Source organism: Pinus tabuliformis, chromosome 7 (assembly GCF_031772625.1).
Source record: "Pinus tabuliformis cultivar Carrire ecotype Pingquan chromosome 7, CPIR1, whole genome shotgun sequence".
NCBI classification, from domain to species: domain Eukaryota; kingdom Viridiplantae; phylum Streptophyta; class Pinopsida; order Pinales; family Pinaceae; genus Pinus; species Pinus tabuliformis.
In genome coordinates, this window is record NC_142293.1 from 657,301,747 (window position 1) to 657,321,140 (window position 19,394).

At 37.1% G+C, this 19,394-nt stretch overlaps 1 protein-coding gene across 1 annotated transcript in view; it reads right to left on the reverse strand.

Moving 5' to 3' along the window:
• LOC149249147 (pathogenesis-related thaumatin-like protein 3.8) overlaps positions 1 to 16,912 on the reverse strand; it is a 49,033-nt gene extending 32,121 nt beyond the window's left edge. The window contains exons 1-4 of the mRNA XM_089452131.1: positions 16,782 to 16,912; positions 15,989 to 16,636; positions 15,599 to 15,763; positions 15,265 to 15,431 (exon numbers count right to left, since the gene is read on the reverse strand). Of these exons, the coding sequence (XP_089308257.1) occupies positions 15,265 to 15,431; positions 15,599 to 15,763; positions 15,989 to 16,636; positions 16,782 to 16,845 (1,044 nt within the window). The 5' untranslated portion in view covers positions 16,846 to 16,912. The remainder of the gene's footprint in view (positions 1 to 15,264; positions 15,432 to 15,598; positions 15,764 to 15,988; positions 16,637 to 16,781) is intronic.
• Between the last annotated feature and the right edge of the window lie 2,482 nt (positions 16,913 to 19,394).

The following is a 19,394-nucleotide window of genomic DNA, read 5'->3' on the forward strand; positions in this document are numbered from 1 at the left end:
CAAATCCACTAAAAAGATGCACCTAGGATGATTTATACTATCTTTCCTTTTCAATGAATTCCCTAGCTAAGAGAGTTGGAGAATGCAAAATTTATAAAGACAACTTTCTTGGCAATGAAAATCAAAGAAACAATCTCTTTATCTTTTCCAAAGCACACAACACATGACCACTAATTATTTCATGAAAATTCCTTTCTCTTTTCAAAGACTTCAAATGCTACTAAAACAAACTTTCCTTCAAAAGAGATTTTTGTATTTTTTCCTATTTTAACAAAGCATGTAAAACTACTTAACAAAAATCAACTTTTAAAATCTATGAAAATCAAATCAATTTTACCTAAAAGCAAATCTAAGAGAAATTTACCTAAAAGCAAATCTAATGAGGTAAAAGCCTACAAAATATAATTCTAGGATGTTTTACTCAGTTACAATTCAACCAAGGACTAATTCATGCAGAATCATAAACTAGTCAAAAACAAAAAAGAAAATATTTTGTTCTTTTTCTTAAGAATGAAATTCACAGCTTAACGAACAAGCTTTCTCGAAATTCCGCAAAGAGACAACACAAAGGTAGGTTTCTCACAAAGGTGGATTTTATGAAAGGTCCGACTCCTAAGAAGACTGAAAAGACCAGGGATATCCAAGGTTTTTACAACTTCTAAAGCCAAAGTCACTACAGGACCAATACAAAAATCAAACCTAGGGCTAGAATCTCTATGAACTTCACTAAAACTCTTGATGCTAATGAAACAAGCTTAGATGAAAACTTTTGACAGGTAACCAGTGGATTTGGGCAGAAAAAACAAATTATAAACAAAATCTAAGAGGCAAAAAGGAAAAAATTGAAATTTTCTAAAGTTTTGACAGGGTACGCAGGCAACCTGTTTGCACAGGTGCGGCCACGCTTTGTGTATAAAGCTGCAGTGCATACAGGTACGCACTGTGCTTAACGCAGAGGGTGTGTACTGCTATCAAAACCAAGAAAAATAAAAACTAACTTAACCCTAAGCTATTCCACCCAAATTCACAGTCAATCAGTCAAAAACCAGAAAGAAATCGACTTTTCTCAAAGCAAAGTATCAATCAAAAGAGAAATCAATCAAAGCCATGGATTCCCCAGTGGAGTCGCCATTTTGTCATGCGGAAAGAGTCAATTTTGCGGACAAAACCGACCTCCCTAGAAGCTAAGGCTTTCTAGTGACAAACAAAACAATCAAGCACTATCTTTCCCTAAATATGCATTTAAAATGCAAGCAACCAGGTGTTTAGAGCATACCTTTAGTCCAACGCTGTTTGTAGCAGCCAAGCCTCTCCGATCCAGATGAGCTCCTCCTTCTCTTTGAAACCTGCATTCACTAACAAGCAAATGATTACATAGCACCTGAATAACTCATATAATAAAACATATTCATCATAAAGACCAAGGAGTATATGAAACAAATTATATATAACAACTTGTTGAGAAAAATGAACTTAATTGTATTAATTGGAAACAAAAGAAACCATTACAACCAGTGCCTTGGTGTTGTGCAGGTCCCTCCCAGGGTCCAGCAAGAGTTCTCCTTTACTTTGATCAGCTCACCCACTTCCAAATGAAGCTAAGAAAGGATGGGAATCTCTCCTCTCAAGCTCTATAAGGGAGTCCTAATTTCAGCAGCATCTACCCTTAGGAATGTTCAGCTTTCAACCTCTCCTCCCTCTGGCCTAATACCTGTATTTATAATGCTTTGGAGGAAGTTAATCAGGTCCACCATGAATGGGATAAGCCCCTCTTTCAATGGGATAGCTCCCCTCTTCATGGGATAAGTTCCTCTTTCTTTGGGATGCATGAACCATCTGGAGGCGCTCAATCCACGTCAAACCATCTTCTAGAATGCTCTAGATTCAACCACAAGTAACTTTTTTGAAGTAAAACTCGTGCCTTTTGACCTTTACAGGAGTACGCACCCACCCCTTTACAGACAGAGCGTACAAGTACGCAGGTATTGTGAACTTGAGGTGCGTACACGCAGGTAAGGTTAAGAGAAATTGCGTAACCAGAGTTAATTGACTTTTTAAGGACTTTCTCTCTTTCTTGGAGTTTGACATGAGGAGCAGAGGTATAAGACTTGCCAAGGAGGACAGTATGACAGTTGATGGAGCCATACTGACTGCAAATAGTCATGGTGACAAATTTTAGTGTAACAAGTGGACAAGTGGTGATATATTTTCTTAGGCCTTAGTGTTATACTTCCCTAAGGTTTTGACACTACTCACAGCTAGCACCATCATTCTCATCTTGGAAAGTGGAATCATTTTGTCTCCACAATCCAATATGATGTTGGATGAATCTCATGATACTAAAAACATAAGTCATAATAGCAAGGAACTTTTACTGTGGGAAAAAGAATATCCAAATTTAAGGAACGTGACTCTTTTAGAACAAGCAATAAGGATAGTTTTTACACTAATATTTTTTTTTCCATTTGTTTTCACAAGTTATCTATTGCCTGATATTTTTAACATGTAACTTAGTTGGTATGATTGTGTCTAAGGTTTTATTGAAGGTTAAATAATAAGTTCCTAAGGTGTTATTTCCCAAAGGTGACATTTTATTTTCTTTTTTTATATAGGTCATCTAGCCCCATAGTGGCCACTATCGAATGTTTAGGTATATGTCGTATAAATATTTAATATTCTACTTTATTTTATATTCAAGTATTCATCATCTTTCATGTATTATACTTTGCACTACATCTTCTTTGATTTTCAGGGGAGTAACTCAATATTCATGGTAAGAAGCAACAATTGAAGAATGAGGAGAACAATAACACTGAAGCAACAAATGCAAAATGAGAGAGAGAAGAGAACCTATCTAGTGATACCCTTAGATCCAATATCTTGCATAAGACATACTCATAGAGACTGATAGTCAAACCTTCAGAGTTGGTGAATTCACTTGCAATGCTTTGGCAACATAGTGATAATGTTTTGAAATGATGAAACAATATTTCATGTGTAAATTGTAGTCCAACCGATATTAAGTTGGAAACTCATATTGTAATACTTGATATTTTATATAATAAAATTTATATGGTTGAAATTATTTTTATTTTCACTTGATATTATTTAGTCTTGTAACTAACATATGTAACTTTGCGTTATCATATTAGATAAACATGCACATTGTATGACATTTTTTTAAAATTTAGTTGCAAAATCATACTAATTAATTTATGTTGATTAATAATAAACACATAAAATCAATCTAAAACTACTAAATTAGTAGTTTATATTAATTAATGATGAACACGAATAAAATGAATATATGACTAAATTAGTCGTTTATAATGATTATGAATGAAATTAAATGAAATGAATATAAACTACTAAATCAATCATTTATATAATGAATATGAAAATACCAAAAAAAGATAAACGACTACTCCAAATGATAATTTTTTTATTAAAATGAGGACTAAATTTTGCATATATACGACTATTAGTAGCTAATTTACAGTATCTTCTAACATAACTAAAATTTAGTCATATTTCTTTGGTCATTAATTGGATTTAAATTATGACTAAAATTTGCATATGTATATGACTATTAGTAGCTAATTTATAGTATCTTATAACATGACCAACATTTTGGTCATATTTCTTTGGTCATTGATTGGTTTTCTAGAGGATTCATATAGTACTATATTTTGTTGTATATTTGGTCATTAATTTCGACAATTAATGATTAAACCAATGAAAAATTTACAACCAAATTTATGACTAAATATACTACTAGATGGTAAAATTGAGGAAAGCAATTAATGACTAAGCTAAAAATGACTAAAATTTAGTCGTGTTATAAGATACTGTAAATTAGCTATTATTGGTCACCGACTAAAAAATGGTGGTTTATATGCAAATTTTAGTTGTTTTTTTAGTAACTAATTAGTCTTTTTGTATTAGTGAAATGTGACTTCCAAGACAAATGAATACAACAAACCAAAATTCGGAGGATTAAAGGGACCGAAGGACAGAGGATGAGGAGATAGCACTTAATGGCAACCATTGGAGTTAGAGTCCAAAACTAGGTAGAAAATATGAGTAGGTGTGGTAGGAGAAGATGGTGATAAATCAATAGGTGGATTCCCAACATCTCCCACCTAGACCTATGAAGATAGAGTTTCTTGATGAGAAAGGGATAGGGAGTCACTTGGGACAACAACCTTGTCCATCTCAAATTTAGAAGCTCTAGCACCGAGGTTTGTTTGGATAGGCTTGAAAGATTCTAACTCATATTAATTTTCCAAAACGTGAACAAGATATTGAAATATTTCATCCAAGAATTCCCACTCAACTTCATCTTTAGGTAATTCAAAAAAGTAGTGAACAAAATGATCATGAAAATCTTGAAGAGATTCATCAGTTTATTTTTGCAACTTTAAAATTTTACTATTAAGGGCTTTAATATCATAAAGAACGAAAGCATGACATGATTCACTAAAAAATTACTTGAAAGAGTGTATAGAGGCTGCGAGAAATGTGTGACACCATTTCTTTATGCACCCTTTGAATGTGAAAGCAAACAACCCATAGGCAATATCCTCAGACAGGATGTCATGCCTGTCACAGAAACCAAGAAAATTAACTACGTGTCTAAGAAAGGTTATTCCACCCTCGCCATTGAACTTAATTATGGACAAGTCATTTAAAATGATGGTTGGTACTTCAAAATGTGCATAGTTAGAAAAACATGTTGGGTTTTTTATTTGGGAAGAAGTCATGCAATATATGTCGAAATTCAAAATAGGCTTCAAGGGCTGAGCTTGTCATTTGGCCCTCCTTCTAGTGCCAGAAATGTTGATAGTGTTGGACCTGCCAACATTTAGGGGATCTCCCCAATATGAAATCCCAAATAGACCTCACAGTGTTTCGAGTAGGAGTCCTAACAATGGATGGTAATGTAATTCCTTGATCGCAGTAGTGCGCAGATGAAAGTCTGATAACCTTGGGTCAGAGCAAGTGTGTGACCTTTTGGAGAGTTAAGTGTGAAGCATGAATGTTCTAACATATGGAGGGAAAAGGAAGTGTGCCCCTTGGAATCCCGTAATAGTATGCAGCTTGAAAGTAACACATGAGAGAAATGACACCATAAGCTAAAATGCAGAATAGTCCACAAGTTAAATTGATGAGTAAATCCAACAACACAAATTCAATAGGATCCATACAAATTCATATAAAGTAGTTCATAAGCATATCCATAAGTTAAATAATATACATTTACAATACAACAAGAATAGTCCTACTATATTAACAACATATGCATGAAAGCATGTTGTCTCTGATTTTATTATTATAAGTGAAAGTTGCATCCATACATATACCATTAACAACCACTAGCACCAATAGTAGAACATTATAGTCAAGAACACCTACTCCTCAAAAGAATTATACTCACTCTATGCTATGGAGAAGCCAAGACACTTCAAAATACTCCCAAGCCTTCTCTAAGCCTAAGGCTAGCCAAACGATTGGCCCCCAAAAGCCTGTTCTATGAGTTATGAATTCTATTTATAACAATGGGTGCAATGACCCTTGACATTCCCCTTTGTGACTCTTTTACTTCCCTCATGACTCTTCAACTTCTTGACTAAATGAAACATTACATTACATGATGACCTTTCATATTCCAATATTGACACTTGGAATTTCACTTACAACATAATTACAAATAATATTACATTTTCCACATTTATTCATATAAGAATAAATAGGATAGAGACAGCCTAACAAGACACAACACTATGATTCTAGGGTAGAGACAATGTGGCATCATTTTGCAGATTTTCTTTCCCTCTAGATTATCAACAATCTTCCTCTTTCCCTTGTCCTACAATGTATTTCTACCTTCTGTTGTTGTTGTTGTTTCTTCCAGAGTTGTTGTTGTCTATAGAGAAGCCTTCCAAGCTCTTGCTATACTGATCAGCTCATTGAGTCTAGAGGCATTGTAGAAGTACCTCCAAGGATCCTCCTATGGCCAATGAAATGTCCCGTGGATCCATAGAAAGTAAACTCTCATACAATGGTCTTTGAAAATACCATGGGGATCATAAGGATTAAAGTCCTTAGTGCCAAACTCAAATTTCACTATGTCCTTAGCTTCGACATCTACATATTTCAAGCTCTTAATCTCATATAATCTGGTCCACAAAGGAATAGTGGGCCATGTAGCTTTATTCTTCCTATGCAGTCCTGATAACAACCCTACAACTTGGTGGTATGAAACTTCTTGCATCATCAGTTTGTCAGTGGCATACCTTGGTAAGACATGCATAGGCTTATCTCTGCCAAACACTCTAATGAAGGTGCCACCCATTGAAGCATACCAATTGACAATGTTTACTATCACCTCCATTTATTCTTGAGACATGCAAGGTGGATCTTGCTCAAATATAAGCTTGTGTATTGGGATGATAAAGTGGTTAGTTAGCTTTTTCATCACTCCTCGATAGCTACAAGTCGGAAAGAAACTTGCAATAGATGTTCACGACAAAATTTTTGACGTGTCCAAGTCCAAGTCATGCCAGGGAAATGTTGTTGTGCATAGATTTCATTCAGTAAGTATGCGGACATGTAAAACCTTTCTTACTCATTCTTGGGTGGATTTTGAGCCTTAACTACATGGGACTTCCACTATTGAGCCAACAAATCTGACTAGTTGAATGGTCTCCCATCATTCACCAATTGGTCAAGTAAGACTTCCCACCCTTCAGAGAAGGTCTCTCTACTCTCTTGACCATATATTCTACAAGCGAAGATGATCAAGAACTGTTAATCCTTCCTGAGGGAATTTATCTTGTAAAAATGGGTGGGTGTATGTCTAAACTTCAACGACTCTTTCACCCAGCGCTTGACAATGTCTCTTGTGTTCACATAGCTATAGGTGGGATAGAAGAGTGATTCCATGATACATCTACTAAAAGTATTATGCCCTGAAGGTGGCAAGCTTCCTCCCACTTACACTACTCAATGTCATAGTTTGTTCATCTATATGTGAGAAAATACAGGTCATGATGTCCGCACATGGGAAGGCGGGGTAACTGCATGCAACCTTATATAACCTTGACCACTAGATGCTAATATAAACCTGTCGGTCCTCTATGTCTTCCTTAGAGTCCCCTAGAAAATTGTCTTTGATATTCTGCCATGTCAGTGTTTTTCCTTTCTCAATAAACAACTAAGTATCTGCATACACTGGTAAATCGATTGATATCTCCTCAACTACTTCCCCAATACTTCTTTCAGTGGTTTCCTTTGATGAAACTCTCTTATATGTCATGCTATTGTGACTGCTGCAGTGCTTGACAATTTTTGTACCTGTAGGACAGAGAGGACAATCATGGAAAGCAAATGTTAGCTAAAAACCAAAAAAACTTCAAGGAAACTTCAAGCAGCAAGCCACACACTTAATGGGAAGAATTGCACAGTTTTGCTTGATAGGGTTGACTAACTAACTGTGGGAACTACGCACTGCGCAGTCCCAATAGTCAGTGTGGGAGCTTGATGACTAGAACTATGCAATGCGCAGTTAAGCCCAGGCGAAGGCCTTAGAGATATTTTGGATTACGTAGTCTTACTGGCCAAGCTCGGAGGCTATTTCTTAGAACTATGCAATGCCAGAGTCATGAGATTTGAGGCTTGAGGCTCCAGATTGTGTAGTGCCAACTGTGCAAAGTGGGATCTAGGCAAGGGGACCGAGATCTTACCAAGGGGAGTGTGAAAAGAAAGAAAATCTAAAATATGGTGTGAATTTGAGTGCAGATATGACTAAGGCTTTATGCATACATGTGAAACGAGTGAAGAAATTGATTAAACAGAAGGAGAATGAATCATGTGAGGAGAGTCACCGCAATGATGACCATTGGTGCAAAAACCGAAAGACTCATGCTACACTTGGGACAGTCAATCTATAACTTGAAACAACACTTATAGAAGTTAAAAGAAGTTAAAATGTGAGAAACGATATAGAGAAAGAAGTGAAACAACACTCACACAACCTAAACAACAAAAAGCGACAAGAAAACGACAAAAGACAACAAAAGCAAAACTCACCTGGAAAAGCAATGACGATCTCACCAAAGGCTCCTTGATCTCCTCAGGAGTGTTAGAGCTCGAAGATTGAGTTTGAAAATGAGCTCTAGTAGCATCAATTAAATATATTTGGTCAAGTTAGAGTTTATGACATGCATGCCTAAAATCAAGGAAAAAGTGACACTTGGCAAAAGTTTTTAAAAATAACGAAAGTGTCTCCTTCGAGATACTAAAAGTAGATCACTATTTTTTAGGGATGTTTTTTTCTTTTTTACTCCTTTCCAAGGGAAAATTTCCATTCACACTACTACGAAAGATAACAGAGTTCTGAGAACCGGGTAACTTTCCGGCTCAGTGCACTGCGCAGTTAGTGAGGGTTGTGCAATTTCTGGGCTCAATGTTGGGCTGCCCCATCATTAGTACACATTTCCAGAGCTCAAGCATCACTGGCATCTAGGAATGCAAAATTCCAAACAACAAGGATAGTTTCCCTCAAGAATTGTATAGTTTCCTGGGGCAAGCCCATAACTATTGTGGGACCTAGTATGGAGATCACCTTGTGAGGTAGAAAAATCAACTAAGTAAGAAACCACAAGCCAAACTAAAATGATAGGTCTCAGTTGAAGTATGGATACCTGGATCAGTGCAAGATGATCTGCTGTGGTTTAGAAGGAAGGCTCCAAAACCGAAGCATATGAAAAATTTTGGAGGGTGGTTGTAGCTACTACGACATATCCTTCTTTGAACCAATGTTGCAGTCTTCCACCTTTTCTTTTATTTCAAAAGGAACCAAACCCTTGGGAATAGTGTTACCCTTTAGCTGTAAAATCTTGTGTCTTGAAATGGTTTGTTTCTAACTGGCCTCTTGGTCATCTATCACTCTCTCCTCCTCCTAGTCAGTTATTGAATTTGAGAATTTTCCTATAACTTCCATGAAGCGTTTGATCTACTCCTTGTATTCAAATACCTGCCAATTTATAATGTTATCTAGTACTAATGGTCTATATCTCACGTCAACTTCATAACAGAGCAATGGATTTTGAAGAGGTTTAAAGTTGCTGGCATATATAGCCAAGGAATCAACCATCTGATTTATGTCTCTGGGAAAAAACTAGATGTTTGGTTTGACATTGATTCCTGATCTGTTTCACTTCAAGATCCAAATCCCCAAACACAACCAAGCACCCAATATTAATACTTGTAACAACTTGTAGACATAGCAGCAAGGCTTCATATTCAACAACATTGTTATTGGCTTCAAATTCCAACTTGAAGGAGAGAGGGATCAAGCTACCTTCGGGGGACACCATCAACACACCTGCCCCATTTCCTTCCTTGGAATAGGCACTAGCAAAGTATAACTTCCACACTTTATCACATTCCAAGGATTGTTGATTTAGATGGACTGAAGATTCCACCTGCGTTTCCTCCAGGATTAGATGATTTTCCTCTAACAACAAGGAAAAGAACTCTTTCTCTTTACCATACACAGGGTCATTATTAGAAAACTCAACTCTTGTAACTATCTTTACAAATCTTGATTCTCGGTAGAGTCTTCTTTCTTCTCCTCCAAGCACCGGGATGGTAGAGTATGTTAAATCCAATTTGACGGATCCTCCAATTTGAGAGTGAAACCAAAATCTAGCTCAAAATTCCTAGCAAAGACCAGTTTATCAGTAGCCTATGGAGATTTTATTTCACTAGGAAGGATATTGTATATATTTTTGAACCTCTTTATAAATTTAGATACATCTTCATTATGCTTTTACTTCATGGCATTAAATTCAGTGAGGATGTACCCATGGTCCCTCTTCTCCCCTCTCTTTTGCATGAAGGAATTCTCCATCTCTTCCCAGGTAGTGATTAAAGAATTAGATAGGCCTTTAAACCATTTTCTAGCTTCCCCATCTAGAGTCTGGATAAAAATTCTTAACACCACATCTAAGTGTTCCAAATTAAGGTTCTCAACAAAAGAAAATAAAATTAATATATGCCTTTGTGTTGAAATGTCATTTTCTCCTATGAATCTAGGCAAGGGATTAAGATAGTCTTGTGGCATAAAATTCAAGGGTTGTGGAAAGTCTAACGGAGCATACTTGTTTAGGAGAAAACTTGGAACATCCATATTGAGAAAGGGTGGTGGTAGAAGGTTCATAACTGGTCCTTGCAGAGGAGTTATCTGAATGGCAGTTGAATGGATATGGGTTGGGAAGCTATTCACACTCTCTATAGGACTATTTATAAGAATATATTTGACCTCTTCAGCTTCAGGGGATGGATGAAATGAGAAAAATGGTGAACTGATAGAGGTGTCTTCACTTTTAACTCGTGAGAATAGAGTATCAAATAATAGACCACATTCTTGAGGATACTCCAAAACTCTGGAGGGAAAACCTAAACAGTTTATCACATCCCTTTGAGAGCTGGAAGAGGATACTTATGGAAATGATATCACAAGAACCGGGGTGATAGGGGATCTTTTCCTTCCAAATACACCTAGATATTATCCTTTCAAGATCAGGTACAAGAGTTCTCTACTATGAAGTATCTAAGTGAGTGTGTGGCCTTTTGAAAGCCAGGGCGGTAAAAATGGAATTTATATAGTGGAGTCACCAAGGTGAGACACTTTCAATGCACACCACTTTCTGCTCACATTATCAAAGGGTGTATATATGTTGTACCTAGATAAGATATCCTGATTCTTCCCCGGCAATGGTGTTAAAAGATGTTGTAGCTCCTAGAGACAAACCTTGGGTTGAAGAGAGACTAGTGCCTAGGAAATTGAGATGAGTGGCTTAACAATTTGCTGAAATTAGCATCACGCTCATTATTTAACCTTTAAAGGGGAAATTGATCTAGAACCATCCTTCAGAGGAGGAGTACAAAACCTGATGCAAAATATTACTCAAAGAAGAATTAATATTAGATCTATAGCGGCCAACATCACCTGAACTTGTCCGTTTTTAGTCTTTATAGTAGTTTCGGTACAATACTATAACAAGAAGGGAAATAGATACATAGGGTTTAATTTTTAATAATTTGATGCATCAAAATTCATAGTGAACTAGATGGAATAGAGAATTGAATGGAATGCAAAGACACAGGGAGTGCATTTTGAGGATCAGATCTGATATAAATACAAACAACTTTAATCAGCATTAGACTAAGATGAATCCATAAATCCATGAAAACACTTCCAGAAGCTACTATTACATGTAATCTGAGAAGAACAATGAAGACATATGGAACAAACACAGAAGGAGCACATGCTATAGATTCAGATGAGCCGGAATCACCAAAAAATTGTATTAATCTTCCATAGAGCATACATTGCATTTGACAGTGAACATAACTTCTCTTGGAAAACACAAAATTTTGAACCCTTGGTTCAGTCTCATAAAATTGTTCTTATAGGGGCTCAGAGTGAGAACTCGCTACAAAATATTCTTTCTTGATTTAATTACAATGGAAAATCATAACAAAAACCCGAGTGTGCTCTGTGGCATAATTGTACTAACCAAAACCCTAACTAACTAACTGAAAATAAAATATTTACATAAATAGGAAATAAAAAGTGTCATTATCAACACGATATGCAGTATCAATGGTCATGATGGGCAGGCTATGGAGGTTGCATGGAAGGCTCGATGATTTGGATCAACGGAGGGTTGACAAACTACTCACATATTTTCCACAGTGTTGGCATGGTCAAAGTAGCTCCAAAGAACCACTGATATGTAATCTTGAGGTTGGTCAGACCTATGTAGTTCAGTCTAAGGTGAAATAAGGTTTTTACTATCCCCAATAGTTGAAAGTCGCTCTTTAGATAGTTAACCATATTATTTTTCTTTAGAGTAGCAATATTTTCATGAGAAGAGTCTACTTTGATTTTAGCCTCCACTAATCTCTAACTATATCGTCCCCACTGGATCAAACCTCCCACAATATCCTAGCAGCTAGGCAAACCCAAACTGACAATATTGTCAAACTCAGTGTTCAAGGCATCCACATTATTTGGTACCACCTTTAGGTACTCCTTAGCTTTTACCCTGGCTCCCTCCTTGACAACCTTGGAAATCTCAATGATAGGAGTTACTCTATCTACCACATATGTTGGCCTTAGCTCAGTGAATGACCTCTCATTCACAAACTGAATGAATGTTTGGCAATCTGGGAGTTCTTTTCTCCCTCTTCTTTGAAGGACAGGATAAAGCCTTCATAATCCTTGATAGCGATCCTCTGCTCATCCATTAAGGTTATGTACTCCTAGTGGTTCTTAATCTCTTCAATGATCTCATCCCAAACTAGTTGCTTAGATTGCAGTAGGGACATGTTTCCTTTCAAATTTTCCTTAAGCTCACAGATCTCTTGGTTCACTTCCTGTAGATTCTTACCAATGATTTTTGCATTTCTCATCGTAGTCTCCAACTACTTCTCTTTCTGTGTTAATATTTCATGGGTAGCATCTAGATCAGTCTGCACCCTTTTAAGCTCCTCCTCTGAAAGATGGATCTCAGTGAGGGTCTTAGTGAGTTTTTTTGTTAAGTTTTGAGGGTCTTCAAGTACTATCACTACACATATATGTGAATATATCCTCTTTTGTAGCGCTGTTTCCTACTGCTTCATGGCCACTATTTCATTATTCCTGTCAATGAGATCTTTGGCCAATATCTCCTTTTCTTCCTATACCTATGCAAGCTCCTTAGATTGGATAGGATCACTACCTAGCATCTTCAACTTATGCCTTAGCTCCTGGATTTTTGTTTGGGAGCCTTGGAGGAGAGCCTCAAAAGCAGTTTTATCTTCAGGACTCACTCCTAACTTCATGACGAGCTCCTTCAAGCTCTCATTCTGCATGTAGAAATCCCTTGAGTTGGCTCTCTCTTCCTTCAACTTGGTTGTGACATTCTCAAGCATTTTCTTGGCTTTTCTGATGGTCATTTCATTTCTTTTGATCTTGTTTTACAACATCTCTCCAACTTGCATGTGGAAGTTTATATTGTCTGGTAGGGGAAAACTTGTTAGGTCTAATGAAACATCCAAGGCTTTAAACTGGGAACATGAAGGCAAAGACTATGCTAATGGATGTTGAAGTGAAAAATTAATTTGATTTATTTCTAAATCCATAGTAGCCAACAGTCTGGTTTGGTATGGAACTGACTGAGATGCCATTTTCTATTGTGTCTCCTCTCTCACCTTCTTATTTCTTTCTTCAATGGCCTTTCTAGTAGGTCATCCTGATCTAGTAGCAGTTCCACTTCCTTTTGCACCTAAAACAACTACCTCTGAAGAGGATCAAGAAACAACTTATGATGGTTCCTCTAAGATCACTTGGAAACCTGGATGATCTGGCCTTGTCTCCATTATCCTAGTTTCCAGTTCCTCTTCTTCTGCTTCTTGGGTGTTTGCCTTCTCGCTGCATGTATGTCCTCCATCTCTATATCTCCAGCCTGGTCCACGATCCTCTTTTGAGCTTTGTCCTTGACTACTGGAGGATCGATCTCCATTTCTATATCCATATGCCATGAATCAAAGTTAGCTTTCCATTTCATTCATAGGTCGAACCTTTGATCCTCTCCTTATTTCAGAAATGACACCATGAGGGTCATAGTGCCAGACATCTCCTAGCTCAAAATTCATTTTCTTCAGTAATGATCCAACTGACTTCAAGTCTTGCCAAGAGTTGACAAGAAAAGGCCCCACGGGATTTCCCAATTTGAACATATGTCCCTTGTTTGGAGGGAAAGAGTGGAGTTGGTTAATGTTAAGACTCTGTCTGATAAATTCTAGGGAAAATATCCTCATAGGCATGAACATAGGTAGATGGTAAGTGGGAAGCTCACAACCATAAACCCTAATCTCGGTGTGATCCCCTACCTTGGTATCTTTAGTGAGATAGAGAAGTTGTCTTCGTTAGGGAAGGTGGAAGAAAAATCATGGATACTCTTGTATGAGATGGCCATATAAGTGGACATAAATTGAGAGTAGCCATCATCATCTAGCCTCTTTCTAATAGCAATGTCCCAGTTAAAAACAAACTTCCTTTGCTTGTTTCCATCCACCAACCTGAGGCCCAGGCACTCAAACTCGTCTACATGGGTATAAAAAAATAGGCAGAACAACATAGAATATTACTTGAAATAACATGTAGTGGAAAAATGGTGTAGCTAAAGCCTTATGGCCTTATTTAGGTAGGATGGAATATCAAATAGGTGGCCATCCTGCATCATTTGTCTTAAAAACCTGAAGGTGGCTTTGTTGGCTATGTTGGCATCATCATCCCTCGGTAGATGGGAAATTAGGGATAGGATGGGTTGGATAGGTTCAACAAAGTTGGTGATAGGGAAGCTTTCAGGTATAGGTAGGGTTTGTAGGCTAGAGGCCAAAACCATTTGCAGGAAAGATTGATGTTCATCAACTGGGAGGGTTGAGTAATGATATACTATGGTGACATCAGTAAACTATTGGGGTTTTGGATAACTGGAGTAAACGAGGGATTTTTGGATTAACTTTGGGGTTACTTTGAGGATGTTTACTCTAGAGGAGGAAACATAGAAGTTATTTTCATCAATGTGCGTTGCGGCTAACTAGGAAAGAAATTTTGGAAAATGGTGCATAGTGGGTGCTATTTGGTAATACAAGCCAAAGTCATCTACCTGGAATGAGTCCTCCCCCTGACGTGGTTGCCATATAGGTCAAAGTGGAGGTCAGCCAGGTGATAGGAACAAGATGGGTCAGGTATCTGAGCCTCTATATCTATGAGAGGTTCCACACTGGAAGAGGTTTTGGCCTCTTGGGCCTTTGGGGTCTCGGGGGCCACTTTCTTCATCTTATGAATTCCTAAATGAATTAACGGGTGTACAGGAGAGATTGGATTACCTGGTTTAAGTGGGTATAAAATAACACTAAGAGGAGGTACTTAGTCAGTAGAGTTCTGAATGGCGTTATGGATGGGTGATGATGCAATAGCGAAAAATGTTTAAAAATGGTGAGGCAAGAAGGTTTTTATAATTGGCGCGGGGGCGACAGTCGGGTCACATGGGGGTAACATCATGGAGGCGACACATGGAAGGATGCGATTGGGTGATGGCGAGGACACATGGATAGGAGAGGGTCTGGTGGAGTTACCTTTACTTCAGAATTCATGCTCGATTTCAATTTTGTCCAATGAATGGTCCATGTGGCGCGTGTTACCCACTCCAACCATCCTCCCGTAGGTTGGATAGCGGTAGGCTGAGCCTCGCGCTCCCCCGCAGAATGAATCTGGGCCGTCGAATCCATATCTGAAGATCTGTTCTCGGGGGGGACGGCACCATATCTGAGTACTCCCCTGTTCTGCAGGGCCGTTCCTATTTCCAACCCTATTGAAACATAAATGCGGTCTGACATGCTAGGGGAATAGCAGTTGCCTTGCATTTATATTTCCCTCAAAGTTGACTTTGGCATGTTAGCAGCAAGGCAACTGCTATTCCCCTTGCATGTCAGACGGATTTATGTTTCAATAGGGATGGAAATAGGAAGTACGCACACCGAGTGCACCCCCAAATTCTGCCAGCTGTCGGACCGGCAGTGAGTGGAACAGTCCACGACTGTCCTTTGCCCACCTGGATCCTTGCCTCGCCTATTTGACTTCCGAATGGCCAAACGGTGAATTCGCACTCATTCCGGAACTCTATGGTCACACCTCCTGCTCCTGCGAGAATAACAAATACAGTAATAAAGTTGGACTCTTGAACATACATAAATATCCAATTTGCAGTTATTACCCAATTTGTAGTTACCTTTTAAACATCATAGCATTATAAATAAATGATTGCAATACTGTTCATAATTTCATGTCACAAAACCTTGAAGGTCAAAAGAGGTGTATTGAGGAGACAGTGCGCCTACTTAGCTTTTAGTTAGTGAGATTCAATACCAGAAGTGGGGGAAGAAGTGGCAGCGCCGCAGAAGACGACCGTATAGTTACTGCCTGCGGAGCACTTGAACGTGGCCGTGGCGTTATCAAGTGGATAGCTGTAGGCCTGGGGGCATTGTGTCTTGAAGTAACGCGAATAATTAGTGGGACGGCAATTATTCCTGCCGTAATCCCCAGTGCAGCAATATTGGGATGTATCGTAATCAGTGTAGGCGCTCATGCATGCGCCCGGCACCTTCAATTCTGCTGGACAATTGGCAGTTATGTTGCTGCTGCAAGCGATCGTTTGGCACTTAGAGTTAGAGGGTTTGATCAAAATTGGAATGTCGAATCCGCCAACGAGAGAGATGCGATAGAGGTCGACGTTCTCGGCTTCATTGAGACTGTACTCGACCATAGTCACTGCACAGTTTTGTACACTCCCACCCGTGTTCTTGCATTCCCCGGTTAAGCAGGGCTGTCTGAAGGTACACCCAGTCCTCCCCCAAAATCTGGCACTTGTCGAACCGGCAGTGAGTGGAGCCGTCCACGAGTGTCCAGTGTCCAAATCTCTTATGCTGTTTGTTTCTGTCCCGTCTATTTGTGTCCCGTCTACCCAAACGGAGAATTGGCACTCATTCAGGAACTCAATGGTCACACCTCCTGCTCCTGCGAGGATAACAAATACAGTAATAAAGTTAGACTCTTCAACATACATAAATATCCAATTTGCAGTTATTACCTTGTATAATCCAACTGCATAAAGTTGCCATGAATGCCAGCGAAACTCTCTTTGCGCTTTTGCAGTTATTACCTTGTACAACGCAACAGGACAACACCGCCATGAATGCCAGAGAAACTCCCTTTGCTCTCGCCATTGCAAACGCTGTGACTCAAACATTTCCCCGGCAAAAGCTATATAACGCCTGCACAACATCAACGAATTTTGAATAGTTCTAGTTTGACGCCTCCAGAACAACAACCAATCTTGGATAGTTCTAGTTTGACTAACTGTAAGAGTCATTCACAACTAGAGGCGTGTTTTCCACGGTTTCACAAGGATTCACAATTAAGAGCGCGTTATCGCAATCAGTGACCATCCCACGGTCTCGCATAAGACGCCGTGTCGTGTGGGGGTTGATCAATACTTTCTCCTGCACCATTGACAATTGGGTCGATCAATAATCACGATTCACACCTGAGGGTATATTACTAGTCTAGGTTTATCTTATTTTAAAATAATTAAAATTAATCTTTCCAAAATAATTAAATAAAAATTTATTTAATTTAGTTCTAAAATTATTTTCGTTTAAAAGTAAGTTCGATCGGTGATTGTTTTGATAGTGAGTTGTTAAACCTCAAGAGGTATCGGGTCTAAACCATATGGATCAGCTTATATATATAAACAAAATTTAATTTAATTTTTTAATGTTAAAATAATATAAATATAAAAATTATATTTTTTTTCAAAGTGGAAAATATATTATAATTTTGTTGTCAAATCAGTGGTGGGGACAATAGTCATTAATTGTTATTTACCAATATAAGTGGAGCCATCAATGTTATTTGGTTGTCAAACAAGTAGTAGGGACAATCATCACTAATCGTTATCAGTGGGGACAATAGTCACTAATTGTTATCTACCAATATAAGTGGAGTCATCAATGTTATTCGGTTGTCAAACAAGTGGTAGGTATAACCATCACTAATCGTTCTTTGCTAATGTAGGTTGACTCATCAATGTTATTCAAAGAAAACCACACCACATGTAATTACCCACTAGATAATTTATGGCATAGTCTAACTTATAGACAAAATGACATTTTTTTAAAGCATTTTCTTATTTATTTTAATCATTATCCGGCAAAGATTTTTAAAAACTTGAATTTAAGTTGATTAATCTATATAATTTGAGTGCCCTATCTGGCAAAGATTTTTAAAAACTTCAATTTAAGTTGTTTAATCTATATAAATCGAGTGCTCCGGTGGTTTTTCAAGGTAGTTGTGAAACCAGCAATGGGGACAACCATCGTTAATTGCTATTTGTTAATACATGGTGACTCATCATTGTTATTCAAAGAAAATTATACCACACGTAATTACCTGCTAATGGTCCTTAAAAAATACTCTGAAACTTGGGTCATTAATATGTTTCCTCACTTATAAAGAAAATAAATTCTTAACAAAAGCAATTTTAAAACATATTCTAAAATCTAAAAAATAAATTAAATAATTACATTTTATATATTTTTTTAACTTAATAATTGAAAATCAAAATTTAAAATTTAAAATTAGAAATGCTTATCAAAACGTTCAAAAAAGGCATAAATTTGAAAGCCATAAAAACAAGAAATTAGAAATACAAAAGTCGATAAATTCAAGATATTGAGGTCAAAAATAAAAAATTAAATTACAACCATAAAAGTCAAGAAAGAATGAAAATCATAAAGGTAAAAGAAAGAGTTCGAGTCAATATTTAAGAAAAGGATGGTTTATATTTTATTATATAATTAGAGAAAATGGAAGGCTTTCATATTTCACTTTTGTTGCGAATATTTTCAAATTGAAATTTTCTTATCTTCATAATTAATTTTTTATGAAAGGTGTTGTTAAGGTATTAAAAGTATCGATTATAGTATGTGAGATAGAGAATGTAAGTGAATAAGCGTGGTTATGTAAGTTTTTTTAAAATGATTAATAAAACCGTAATAAAGAATTTGGATTTATAAAATAATATTGGTTTTATAAAAAAAAGTTTTTTTAGAAGAGAGAGGGAAAGGTATAATGAGAATAGAGAGGAAAAAGTATAACTTTTCATTAGAAATCATTTCAGGAATTTTTGCAAACGTGTTTTGAATAATTTAGTGTAGTTAAAGAAAGTAGAAAATTTTATGATTTTAGTTGGTGTGAATATTTCCAAGAACAATTTAATTCATTAGATCATTTTTTTGGGATTCAACTGCGTTAAGTAAGTCATTCACGTATGACCATTTCCATGAGAGGTAGTCGTAACTGACTAATTTCTCATGATTTTTTGAATAGTTCACTTAGCACTCATTGCATCGGGTGATGCTCACCCGATGCAATGAGTGCTAAGTGATCTAATATAATGCACTGCGTAAAACCCCCATACTTAAATTTAATTCATTTTAATTATGGATCTTCTAAGTGTTGAGAGACATCAAATCTCTTAGGGTGCAAACTTCTTTTAGAGTGAAAATAGGTTTGATCATTTTGAGTGCTTGGTAGATATGTGTTAAGATGGATTTAGGCTAGTCTTTAAAGAGTATTTCCCCCTTTGAGTAGGTTATATTCCCCATGAATACCATGGGTCAATACTATGATAATAGCACGGTAATACCATGGCTCAATACATTATTTTTATTTTAACTTACAGTTATTTTTATTTTCATTTTGTACTTTATTT